The 13,619-nt window shown below is 37.2% G+C and overlaps 1 protein-coding gene across 1 annotated transcript in view; it reads left to right on the forward strand.

Annotated features, from left to right (window-relative positions):
• The window catches only part of RANBP17 (RAN binding protein 17), a 316,096-nt gene that overhangs the window by 239,538 nt on the left and 62,939 nt on the right, over positions 1-13,619 (forward strand). Inside the window, exons 20-21 of the mRNA XM_082650901.1 lie at positions 4,954-5,057; positions 10,780-10,868. Coding sequence (XP_082507027.1) covers positions 4,954-5,057; positions 10,780-10,868 — 193 coding nt within the window. The remainder of the gene's footprint in view (positions 1-4,953; positions 5,058-10,779; positions 10,869-13,619) is intronic.

Genomic DNA, 13,619 nt, shown 5'->3' on the forward strand with positions numbered 1-13,619 from the left:
GTGGCCTACAAATAAAATATCTGAGAGCCAACATACTAAAATAGTTACTATTTGTATTTTAATGTGACTTCTCTGAAGGAAAAAAAATTGAAATTCATAAAATGAGTAACTTTTCTGTTGAATCAGATCCTCAGAAATCCAGTAGAGGGGATTTAGCTTTGGGTTTTCCCTAAAAGCTGATGTCACTTACAGATTGGCACTTGCCCTTGCCACTTGCCATCTACCTCTACAAGGATCAAATCATGAGCTGCTGCAGCTGCTGACTTTCAGCAGTCCCTGAAAGGAGTTCAGGGTGGAGAGCAGAGATGAGACGCTCTGGGAAAAACTGGCAGAACAGGTCTTCAGATAGTTAGATATTTTCAGGAGCCGACTTTATGAGCCCAATTCTTGTATCTCCTCATATCTAGAAAAGCACTAAGATCCTTCGTGGTGACGTCTGCTCCTTGTGACTAGCAGTAACCTTCACAAGACTAGCAGAAACCTTCTGCAAAAAATATGCACTTGGGACTTCCCTGGTGGTCCAGCGGTTAAGACTCTGTGTTCCCAATGCAGGGGGCCCGGGTTTGATCCCTGGTCAGGAAACTAGATCCCACATGCCGCAACTAAGAGCCTGCATGGCCCAACTAAAGACCCCGCGTGCCGCAACGGAGACTCGGTGCAGCCAAATAAACAAACATTTAAAAAAATGCGCTTGATTGGATGTACTCCCCCTTCACCCAAATCACATGTATACTGACCTTCTCCCCCACCTCTTCAGGGCAGTTTCTCAGAGCTATCTGAAATGCTGTCTCCCAGACTGTAGGCCTCATTTTGCCCCAAATAAAACATAACTCGCAATTCTCATGTTGTGCATTTTTTTAAGTCGACACTGAGGAATATTATTTTTATCTATGCATGACTGAGAACTTAGGATGTTACGTTAGTATTTACTTTCTGATGCCAATGAAAATAGTAGCCTATAAATTGGCACTTCACCCTCAAATTATACTGGTGTCTGGGCCCTTGTCTTGTTAGAAAAAAAAACTGGCAGCGTCCATTATTATTCATAAAAAGATCACATGTAGATTTGGCATACTAAACATAATATATGACTGCATACTTGAATGTAAAGTCGTAAGAGCACATGTTTTCTCTTTTCGTATCAGAAACAGTAAGTGATACCTCCATGGGTAATACAAATGAGGAAAAAATCCTTAATAGATGTTGTATAAAGTTGCATGAGGTAAAAAAAAAATGACCAGTTTTCTAGCCTAGATGATACAACATATCACATTGCAATAATAGGAACAGTGCTAACTGAAACATAAACGTTTCTATAGGAATAATGCACCAGTGTCTCTTCGTTTGCCTACCTTAAACTCAAGTGATTGCTGAGGAATTCCTTTCTCCTCACCAGAACCAAGCTAATTGTTCTTCACCCTCTTCTGACTTCATGCAACTGCAAAGTCGAGATTTTGTGACCCTGACTTCCGTCCCTACCTCTGACACCTTCCACCTCATCAGAGACATGGGGGGAGGAACATGAAGTTGGGGGGTAAAGCAGAACTAATTGGAGACCCTGGTTCACTGACATTTACCAGGCAGAGGATGTTGGACAAACTACTTAACTCCTTCAACCTCTCAGTTCACATGTAAAATGAAGGAAATCATCATACTAGTTTACAGGATTGTTGTGACTGGTAATGACTTACAACAGTGCTTTGAAGGTAGTAAGAGCTACATAGGTGTTTGTTAAGTAAATTAAGTACCACATTCATTGACCGCACATAACAAGTACTCAAGAAATAACTACTGTTATTCAGTCACTACACAAATATTACTTGACCACCAGACCCTCCTCTAGGCACTGGGGATACAGTCATGATCAAGACAGACGAAGTTCCTTCTCCAAGGAGCTTACATTCTAGTAGGAAAGACAATGCATAAATATGTAAATTAATAGCCAGTCATAGTAAGTCCCATAAGAACAGTGAAGTGTTTATGGGGTGGGAAAGTAGGTGAGGGGGGAGGGCACACACTGTGGTACTGTTTTAGAGTGGTCAGTGAAGTCCTTTCTGAGGAAGTGACATTTAAGTAGCATTGCCGCTCACCTTGCTTTCTTTAGTATTTGCTCCTTGACTTCTCCCTTCACATTTCACATCTTGGTGGCTTTCTCTTGTGCTCCTGATGTCCCTATTTGCCTCAAAATTTGATTGAGGAAAGAGATGGAATCAGGAAGTTTTTTTGATCTGTAGCTCAGTATACTAAGGAAGGGTTTAAATGTTCAGGTTCTGAGTTTATCTTTGTTCTGAGTAAATATCCTTACCTTGCTCCCAGAGGAAGGGTATTGGGCTGGCAACCTCGTGGTCACATTTTATTTGACCACCATAATCACCTCTGTTAAGTTCATGTTAAACTCAAAACAACAAAAATGCTCCTGGCTATCATTTATTAAGTGCCAGACACTGAGCAAGGGGGCTTACAAGTGTTTTGTCATTTAATCCTCACAGCTGACTTTATGAAGTAAATATTATGTCTCTTAATTACAGATGAGTGAAGAGACTTTATCCAAAAGCAGACAGCTAATAGTAGCAGAACCAGGATTCAAGCATAGAACTTTAAAAGCATCCACTCTCTCTAGCACCCTTACCTGCCTGCAGTGATCATTATCACTGTTCTCATTAATTCCATACTAGAAGAGTAAGATTACATGGTTTAAAATATAATGTATTATATATTTGAGGATTTGATGTTTGCTTCAGTTAGTAATTTTTCTATATTAGGTATTAAGAAAATAAGGTAATTTTAAAATTTACCTTTAATTGAACACCTACTTTTCATTCAAATACAGTATTTCCCTAATATGTACCAGGCACTGTTCTAGGTGCATCATCTATTTTTCCTGTATATACATTTAATATACACAATAATCCTCAAAAGATAAGTATTTATCCTTATTTTATAGATGAGAAAACTGAGACACAAAGTGATCAGCTGAGTATCCAAAGTTAAACAGTACATGATGGAGCCAGACACTGGGTCTGTTTATTGCAGGGGCTTAACCTACATCATTCTCCTTCACAGAGAAATGAAAAGATGCAGTCTTGGTTCTCCAGAAGCAAAGCCAAAGATACTATCAGTGTAGGCTGATAAATCTAATAATTTACATATACATGTTACAAATTTTATCTCATTTAATCTCCACAGTAACCTTCATCAAATGGTGGTAGTAGTAGAATGATATAGGTGGTATTATTAAGTGTTAGTATTAGCTATCTGCTAAAATATCTGCCATTCACAGCAGACTGATACATGCTGTCTAAAGGATCAGACAAAGGGGAAGAATCAGACAAAATGCTGTGAGAACCCAAAGGGGGAAGGGGAATACTTGCAGTAGGATCTTAGTACTTGAAGGGGAGCTTAGCTCAGACATTAAGAAAGCTATCATTTGACCTGGGCTTTGAAAAATAAAACTGGCTCCTATAAAGGTCTCATGTTATCCCCAGTTGACAGAGGGTGTATCTAAGAGGAGTAACTTGGTCGCATAGCTAGTTGACAGGGCAGGGCTTATAACTTGGAGTCAGACGTACTACCATTGCACCACGAGGTCACTATAATTTGGTTTACCTTCCCCTTCACCTAGCACCCTGATCCTTGTGTCGAACAGCATACTAGGAAAGACTCATTGGCCTTTTGACATCTCTTTCTGAAGAAAGCTGAGTCCCTGAATCTGTTGGACTCCAGAAACAAAGTATGTAAGGTTAAAGGGAAAAGAGAAGTCACAAAAGATCAGGGTCAGCCAGATCAGCCACTCCTTAAGAGTCAAAAGATCCTGAATCTGCCATTGATTTTCTGTGTATGTGGCCTTGGACCTCGCTCTCCTTATCTGTAGAATAATATATAGGCCAGTGTTTCTCAAACATTTGCATGCATCTGAGTTACCTGGAAGACTTCTTAAAACAAAAATTGCTGGATCTGGGATGAAACCTGGGTTTTTATATCTAACATGTTCCCAGGTAATGCTGATGCCGCTAGGTCAAGGACCAAACTTTGAGAACCACTGATCTCTGCTCTGAGATCTTATTTCCTCTCTAATTCTCTACTTAAAAACTGCTAGCATAGAAATCAGGAGGTCTGGACAGTATAGTTACACCTCCAACTAAGTATGCTACCTTGAGCAGTCGCTTAACGTTTCTCTGCCTGTTTCTTCATCAGTAAAGTGGGACTCACAATTCCCTGTGGCATAGGATGAATGAGAAAACTTTCTCATTTGAAGGAAACCCCTTTTGAAAAGGATAAATTACCAATTGTGTAACATATCCATTTGTTAAATGAAGATTCTACCTTCAAAGTGAAAAAACAATAGAAAATGTCTCTTTTCCCTTTTTTATATAAAGAAAAAGAAGCTTATTGCAAAAGGAAGTGTACTCAATGGAGAATGTACTTAAAATCCAAATGACCCATGAGGGACCCCATCCCGTTTGGAGATAAAAGTTTCCCTGACATCCATTTAACAAATTAATAAAAAAGAACATAAATAAAAGAGAATAATAACTTAGGGCTATCTGGGCACCTGAGTCTGTGAGCCCTTTAGGGCCTTGGCACCTAAAGAGAAAGGGAAAAAAGATCCAGTTCTCTGAGGCTTTGAAAGTGCCTTTCCTTGAGGCATTAGGGAAGCTCTGGGGGCCCTAAGAGCTGAAGGGCTGAGAAGCCTGGGGCATGAGTCTATTTGATCCAATAAAGAGCCAGGAAAAAAAATGGCTGGTAAGTAATTTTGCTATTTCATTTGGTGCAAAAGAGAAGGCAAAACACCAGAATATTCAATGAGCCAAAGCACAAAATGTGGTACGGAGGTGAATGCAGGCTGACCCCTTCTCAAGAACATTTCTAAGCCTGAATGAAGCACTCACTGTGGAGGCTAATGGACAGTAGCATGCATCTTAAAGCGCAATGACCCTTTTGTTTTTCTGATAGGCGAAGATGAGAACGAATTTGAGAATTTCATGCTGCCTCTTACAGTCTCTTTTGAAACAGTGTTACAGATATTCAATAACAACTTTAAACAAGAAGATGTAAAGGTGGGTTTGTTTCCGAACATGAGGAAAGATGATTTTGTTCATTCTAGGATGTATAGATTCAGAAAAAGGTCTGCATATTTGTGTGTGCTTTGTGCTTCATCAATCTTAATTTCCCAATTGCATGTGTCTTTGAGTTGTACTTTTCATACAAGTACTTTTCTAGTTCCTTATACAAATGGACTTTGAGGTTATCGAATGATTTCAGAGAGCTTATGATTAGATGATGCATTTGTCTCTCGTGGCAATATCTTTTAAAAGAACATTTCTCGTGGGTACACCACTTTAAACGTCCCTATTCCCTCATCTACCCCACACTCTATGTTTCAACATATTTATATGGAGGAATGCACAAATGTACACATGCTAAAATACTACATCTCTAAATATTTTTAAACAAGAATTTGTATAAATCAAGACTTTATTAAATGGCTAGGCATATATGTATAAATAGGAGCTGGTCTTGAAGTATTGCATTCTTAAACTGAACAAAGTGATTAGGGTAACTGATAGCTAAATAAGGTTTTTATGTGCCTGTGGGAGCCATATTAGGATTGATTTGACAAGTCAGTTCAGCTGTGGCAACAGTCATAATATCTAAGACAACATTATGTTTTATTAGTAAAATCCTTAAGTGTAGCAAGCTGTTTGTGACAAAACAGCCCCATATTTTAATATGGGGGATGGGGAGCACAAGATCTGCTAAATAGGAATAACATCTTCTGAAATTCTGATGTATCAGGGCTGTGTTAAATAGATTGACACTGGTTATTATTCTTAAAAGACTAATAAATATATACCGAAAATGTAGGCACCTTTGTTGGTGATACTTGAGTCATGTTTTATTGTTATTTGAAATGTGTTGAAAATATTGACAGTCATTTTGCATGGCTCCTCTTCTCTCTACCAAAAAAAAAAAAAAAAATAGCAGTAAGAAGCCAAATAGAAGAATGATGGCCTTTGGTGATTATTCAGTGTAATTCTTGTACTAAAAAATAATTAACCAAATACTGTACCTTCTATTTTGACATAGAGTTTTTGAAATGCATGTTTATCAACATGCAATAGTCATAGAATTTTTAAAACCAAAAAAGGATCTTAGAGATTTTCTTTGTGTTTATAGTGTTGCAGAAATTCTTCACCAGAGTTTCTACTCAGGTTAGCTATGTTTTTTAGATGTCTCCCAAATATTTTTAATGACCAGAAAAATCTTTGCAACTTTAAGGTGGTTATTGCTGCCCTTTATATCAGAAAGAAGCCATGAGGTTGAAAAACACTATCTTTATAAAAATTACATTTGTCTCATTTGAAGATTTCATTATACTCCAAACCCGTTTTGATGTAATCCCGTCTAGTTTGATAGAAACCATCTTCCTAGAGTCATTTTTAATGGAGTTCCTGTGATATATCCCTAAACCAGCAAGTTCTTAACGACCCTGGAAAGTGACTGCTTGATTACACTTTAACGGTATTTGCAAATAAAATCACAAGTAATTAAGGGGAAATCTCCAGGCTTTTGAGCAAGTTTGATGCATGATAACTGCCTGATTCAGCTTCATCTAGAGTAATGCTGTGTAGGCAACAGCTACTGAGATCAATAGCAACGTAATGATAGTGGCAGAATTAAGTGAGTAACCTGAGAACTGTGCCTCAGAATGCATGCAGCTGCCACGAACCAAGGCCACACAGTGCACTCCGTGCTTCCGTCCTAAATGTTCATCAAAAGACGCCCTGCAGGAAAATGGAGTTAGATGCTCTTTATTGCTGATCGTGTCTCTTGCCACATTTATCAGGGAAATTGGATTAGCAGTTGGCAGCTGCAGGTAGACAAGATTCTGCAGTGATTAAATATGCAGCTTGGCTGCATTTGTTGTGACAGACCTTTAGTAAATTCTACTGTAAGCACCATCTGTCTAATTTGTATAAAGAAAACTTGGTGCTTTAAGCTACCGATAAAGAACTAAATCTGTTGCTTTATCATAAACAAAACTTTTGCAGTAAATGCTTTTAAATGTAATTTATTAGGTTAAGCCTATTTTTCTATCATGATGAATAAATAATACATGCAGAAGTGCTTTCAGGTACTTCATTTTGCAAATACTAGAGATAAAAACAGTTCTGTTTTGTTCTTCAATAAAGTATTCAGTATTCCAATCCACAGGAGGTGATGCCGTTAAAAGATCTCTATGAAAATGCTGCAGGACTGCCAAATTCATTTAATTTGCAACCCTTACCAGGATTTTCTAACTGCCTATTTATTGATAGATATTTTTCAAATGCGGATTTCAGGATAAACATAAGCATTAAGGACCTACACTGCCAAATTGAAATACGGTTGTGAGAGAAGGAAATGCTGTAAAACTCTTAAATTTATAGCTTTGTTTTCTTACTTAGTCCTAATAAAATTGAAGAGAACATTGAATTTTTGTCTTGGGTTTCTCTTTTCAAAGGAAAGGGAAAAGGAAAGAAATTGCTCTGACAAACGCTGGCTCTAAAGCGTTAGTTCACAGTACGTGTTTCCCCCCTGTGATTGTACCCATAGTAAAATATAGTCCAGTACTCTGACTCCCCATGCATCATTTTTGCTTTGGCCATGACGTCATCAGTTTTAAGGGAAATGAATGAAAACTTCTAGGAGGAAGAGGAGCAGTTAAATAGGAACCTGCTATCTTTAGTCCCTTCGTAAAAACTCCACAATGTTAAATTATTTAAAATCCTAGATTTTCAGCATGCGCACATTAAAAGTTTTCGCACTAAGTGCCAAATGTTGCAAACAGCACTTTAACAGAATGATTTTGCTTTGATCCCTGTAGCAGTTCCTGAATAATTTATCACAGGTTATTGCCTTAATTCTGGAGAGGGATAGAGCAATAAAGGCAGATGAAAACACTCCAGTTGAAACACCTTGGGGCCTGCTCATTCCTCTGACACGGCTCTTTTGTTGGAACTATTTAGAGGTTATTAAGATGTGTCTTCAGAATTAAGAGTATGCTGTAAGGATGAAGACAGCCATCTTAATTCTAAAGACAAAGCACAATGACCCTTCACCTTCTTTTTCTTTGTTGTTATTATATAGTAGAATTATGAGGATAATATTATAGCTGCCCCCAGTAGTGCCACTACAGTAAAGGGTCTGTCAGACTTTCCATTAGAAACCCTGTTTTGGAGGTCAGGGTGGAAGGAGCCGCATTTCAACTGTTTCCCAGCCCATCCGTCTCACACTTGGCACACAGACGGCCGTTCACCATGCAGGAGACTGCAGCACCGAGCAGTTTCTCCTTGAACTATCCAAAAAAGGAATCCTTAGGATTAGATACGCCAGACCTGCACACTCCCCCAGACAGCCTCACTTTATAAGGACCTCTCATTTGTCAGGTCAGTCAAGTGTTGACTAACTGTAGGAGAAAGGCAACTTTTTAAATAAACCTCTTTGTACTGTTTTAAGTGAGACGGTAAATTGTGGCTCTTCCTCCCCTAAATTTCAGATCATCCCTTGATCTCTGAGATTGTTTGATAGCCTGGTTGAGCTCCTTGTTAACAGTTTTCCTGGTCTCGTTCCAGAACTGGGTATCTTTTGACTGTCAAGAAAGTACTTCCTTAGTGTTGTTTGAGTGTCTGTATAGATTATTACAGTACTCTTGCTGCTTTGAGATAAAAGATTGTTTGAGCATGAGAGATCTGTTTCTCACATTAACACTGCATTTTCCTGTTCAGTCGAATCTTTTGAAAACATATTTAGTTATTATATTGTCATATGCTTCCTCTGCTTTGGAGTAACATTTTCTAAAATGGATATAATTTCATAGATTTGAGTCAGTTAGAGCCCTTCTGTTAACTTGGTGTCTCTTAAGAAAAAAATTTGTGATGAAATAAATATTAACCTTTTTGCGTAATAAGGATAGTCTAAAATATTTTAAGAGCCTTTTGCACTAGACACAAAGTAAAACTTATTGCTCCTGTTGACCGATTTAGAGTTGAATGGTGATGAGTACCTTATGTATATGTGAAAACTGAAGATTATTTGAAGAGTAGCCTGTAATTTGTAAGTGTACATAACAAAAATAGCATCAAAAAAGGCCACTTTAATAGAAAGACTACAAAGAGAATTAGTCAGAATAGAATTGTTCAAAGACTTCTTAGAAGACATATTCTGTCCTGGAAGCTGCAAGAAACGTGGAAAGCTGAGAAAGAGGAGAATAGGTTCCAGGTGATGAAAACAGGTTACATAAAAGGCAAAATGGTTTAAAGAAAAATAGCAGTCACAGAAGAGAACTACACAGAGAGACTGGCCGATTATAGAAAAACAAGGACTGGTGAGATTATGAAAGGAAAAAGAATAAGTTATTTAAAGAAGCAGAAACAAAAGTTCAGGGTTCACAGATTCAGAAATTCAGATTACCATCATTCTATAAGCTGTTACACAGTATAGAAGCTGAATATTCTTATAAACAGCTTCCAGTTATATTGAGTCACCTTTTAGGTATGGGGCATTGGGGAAGGGGGATCAAAAATTACAGATACTTGTGACATAAACTGTTTCCTACTTTGAAATTTTTGTAGTCATTAAGATGAGGGTCAGCATTCACTTCCAAGTCCTTAATGATAATTTAAACGCCTTCCTAAAGAGACTTTCATTTATTACCAAAGTGTGCGGAAAAGAAAATCTGATGAAATAGTTCAGAGACCATTTTCTGGCAGAATATTTCCACTGAAAACAGTATCTTCAGAAATCACAGTTGCATATCTCAATTATCCCACCCCCTTGTTCTGCAATTATGTTTATTTGTACTCTTTGTTCTGACATTCTAGCATCTGTTCACGGGTTTTCTTTTTCACTTCCCAAGCATCTTCCTAAGGACAGCTTAATTAAGGGTCCAGAGTACGAGTCAGATCTCTTCTATTTAAGAGTCAAGTTTTCATTTTGTTTTGTTTTGTTTTCTCTAAAACTAAGTATTTATGGAACACTTATGTATGTATCAGGCTCTTGTTAGGCACTTTTATATAAATTTATTAAATTTATTCCTGACAGTGCCTCTGTGAGAGAGGCATCATTAGCCCCTTTCAGAGATGAGAAAACTGAGACTGATAATTTGCCTTGCCTTAAGTCTTACAGTTAAGAAGTAAAGCTGGGTTTAAATTCAAGTCTTCTGATACTGAGTGTAGAAGAGCTCTTTTCCTTATATCTTCTCCTTGCTTGGGGAATGTGAATGCCATTCTGGGTATGCCACAGTACCAATAGGTCATCTGGCCAGTTTCATTTTGTCCTAAGTTACTAAAGATATTCCTTAGGGATCTTTAAATGCCAGTGTGCTTTCAGGTTAGACTCCAAATTGTATAGTAGGACTGATCTCTTGCAAGCCAATGTGGTTAAGATTTGTTGTTATTAAATAATGTCTATACCCTGTACATTTCTGTTTCGTGGAATTATCAATACTCTTCTTTTTTTCTAATTTGGCGTTATTCAGAAACAAAGTATGTTAGGAATCTAAATGTTTCTAAGCTACTGGAATTATGACTCAGCTCAATTTATAAGAAGCAGAGTTGGTCAGCAGATTTGATGGTCTGTTTGCTTAAAAAGTCTATGACTTTCTATAGAAAGAGATCTGAGCGAGACATTTTAGCTAATGAATCAAAATCAGATATGTGGTCATTATTGCCTGATTATTACTCCATCTGCTCTGTGCTAACGTGAAAATCAATTACTGTGTCTCTTTCCCACTGACAGCGTCTGTTGATCGGGCTGGCAAGAGATCTTCGAGGGATTGCCTTTGCACTGAACACAAAGACCAGCTACACCATGCTGTTTGACTGGATGTATCCTTATTACACTGTGACAATACCAGCTCTGTGCACAGAGGGATGCCAGGCCCCTGGCTTTCGTTTAATAGTATGGCACAGTGGGGAAGAGGAAACAAAGCTAAATGAACTAATGTGTAATCAGCTAAAAATTACAGCACAGTGGCAGCAGTACAGATAACTGAGCACAGCATTTGGAGACCCAGCTCAGAGAGGTCACTTTTTTGGTGCCATTAAATATCGACACCTTAAAAAATCACATCCCCAAATGATTGTTTATGTTGGGGTTGCAGGGGTAATTGGGCTGACGTCTCTAACTCAAGATCAATGGATCCTACCATTTGTCATTTTCGAGGAGATTTGGATTCCCACTCCATCTCAAACAGCAGAGCTGAGGTCACTTTATCTCTTTGAGGCTCAGTTTATCATGCTGTAGTTTTTCATCATCATGAAAATATTAATGGACATGAAAAGGGGGAAATAAATCGTTAGGATTTTCATTTGATATAAAATTTGAACTTACCTTTGCCAAGGCTTAGTACAGACAGCAAAATAAATAAGCAAGGAAACAAACATCCCCCCACAGAAATGCCTCATCATTAATAGTAAAAAGATTTGGTGTTAGGCAGACCTAGCTTGAATTCCTAACTCTCCATTTGCTGTGTAAACTTTGGCAAGTCTTTTCACCTCTCTGAGTTTCCTCATCTATAAAAGGAGACATCCAGTGTCATGGCCTATTGTAACCACTGAAATAGGTAACGCACTTTGTATAATGTCTAGAACATAATAGGTAGTCGTAAATGGTTACTATTCATATTGTTTTAGCAATATTGTACGAATCCTCTTTGATCCTAACAGAAAGTGATAGTTTATGCAAGTCATGTAAGTGTAACATGTTTTCATGCCTTTATACATGAAACCATCAGAGCACGTAAGAAAATTCTGTAACCTTAAAGTTATTTTTTAAGTTACATTATTTGTCAGTTGCTCTTTTCAGACCCTTTTTATCATAAATAAGAACTTCCCTCATGAATTGAATTACAAAAGAAACTTCCCTCATAAATTAAATTACAAAAGAAACTTCTTAAAGGCAGTCTTCAAGTACTGATGACACAGTTATGGCCGAAAACATAACGAACAGGATCTGGGCATGTTTCAGGGAGAACGCTACACATTAAAGAAATCGTTTAGCATTAATTTTGAATACTTACTTACATTTTTACTTACTATTAAAACCTACCTCATCAGATTTATGTGCCCATAGAAGGGTTAGAGATAAGAATTTTCCATGCCATTTAGAAATCATGTATGTCTTTATATCAGCATACAAAGTACATGTACAGAGATTGTAGATTTTAACCTGCAAAGTCATACAACTCTTTTAACTGTGCAGAATAAACTGGAATTACATATGACCCTTTCATTTCTCTAAACATAAATATAAGCTCGCAAAGCAAAAACTTTCATTTATTTGAAATATTGTAAAAACCTAATTTTAGCGCTTTAAAATTGATGGTGATCTTGAAGCCAACCTACAACTCTAGGAGGTCCAGCAATTAATGCTTCACGTTTTCCTCAGCAACAATCTTAACTAAGAGTTCAGATAAGAACTTTCCCCTTAGCATCAAAGAATAGAAATATCTGTCGTAATTGATACTGCCTAAAATTTATAGAACATATTGTAATTTAAGTTTTTAATTAAGTCTGTTTTCCATTTCCTCACTTTGCTCCTTCTTTTGGGCACCTATCTGAAATGAAACTTTTGTCCAGCAGATGGCAGAAAATAGCAAACGGAAAACCTTGGGACTTAACTTTTGTTTTGGACTAGAAACCGCTGTCTCCTCCATCTGACTGTAGACGTTGATGTTATTAGGGTCAGGGACGGAGGGCCAAGTGTCAGTTATGCAGGAAGTTATGTTAGATTGCCAAACGGGATGGCTTGGTACCGGCCTTGCTTATAATAATTGAGTTTTAGTAGCAAATCAGCTTCCTTGGGAAAAGGCCAAAGGCTTTTCATAATTGTATTGACAACAAAATGAATATGATAAATGGTGTTCATTCAGTTGAGGCAAGATTTATAGTTTTCCTTTGAGCAAGGGATAAAAGAGCAAATATTTATAATAATAGTAAAATTTGTTTAAAAGTTATATTGTTTGATAATTCAAAGAGCTTTATTAAAATATTTCGAAATACTTTAAGCAGTTTCAGGTGACAGAGTACAGATTCTTTCCAAAGTATTCTAGTAATGTAAAAATGAGCAAGTATATGATTTAAAAAAAAACATGGATATGAAAGTCATTTATTCTTCCTAAAATATTGATATGTCAAACCGTCAGTGATGATTCTAATATTACTGCTGGAGAAAGTTTATTTGCCTTTTATCCACATAAATGTGTGTGCTTTAATTTGCTGTATAGTCCTTAGCATACAGAAGAAACATCCTATAAGAGCACATGTCATCTTAAAGTCAAAATGCATTTTATTTATCGTGATTATTTGATAAAATGCTATTTTAGTGGTTAGCTATTTAATTTAAAAACATTTCTATAAACACTGACTGCATTAACTGGTACACGGACTACATTACTTATCACTCTGTCCTTCCAAACCTAAATTGCCTGAAACTACACAGCAACCATGTTGATAAATTGTCCCACTACTGGAGAACAGAAGAAGAATCACTGCTATTTCTTTGCCCCTGTAGTGAGAATGCAACAATATAAAAGCACCTTACCTTGCACTGTATTTAGTCCCCTTGTTTAAGCTTTT

Source organism: Grampus griseus (genome assembly GCF_964374135.1).
Source record: "Grampus griseus genome assembly, chromosome: 3".
In the NCBI taxonomy this organism is placed as follows: Eukaryota; Metazoa; Chordata; class Mammalia; order Artiodactyla; family Delphinidae; genus Grampus; species Grampus griseus.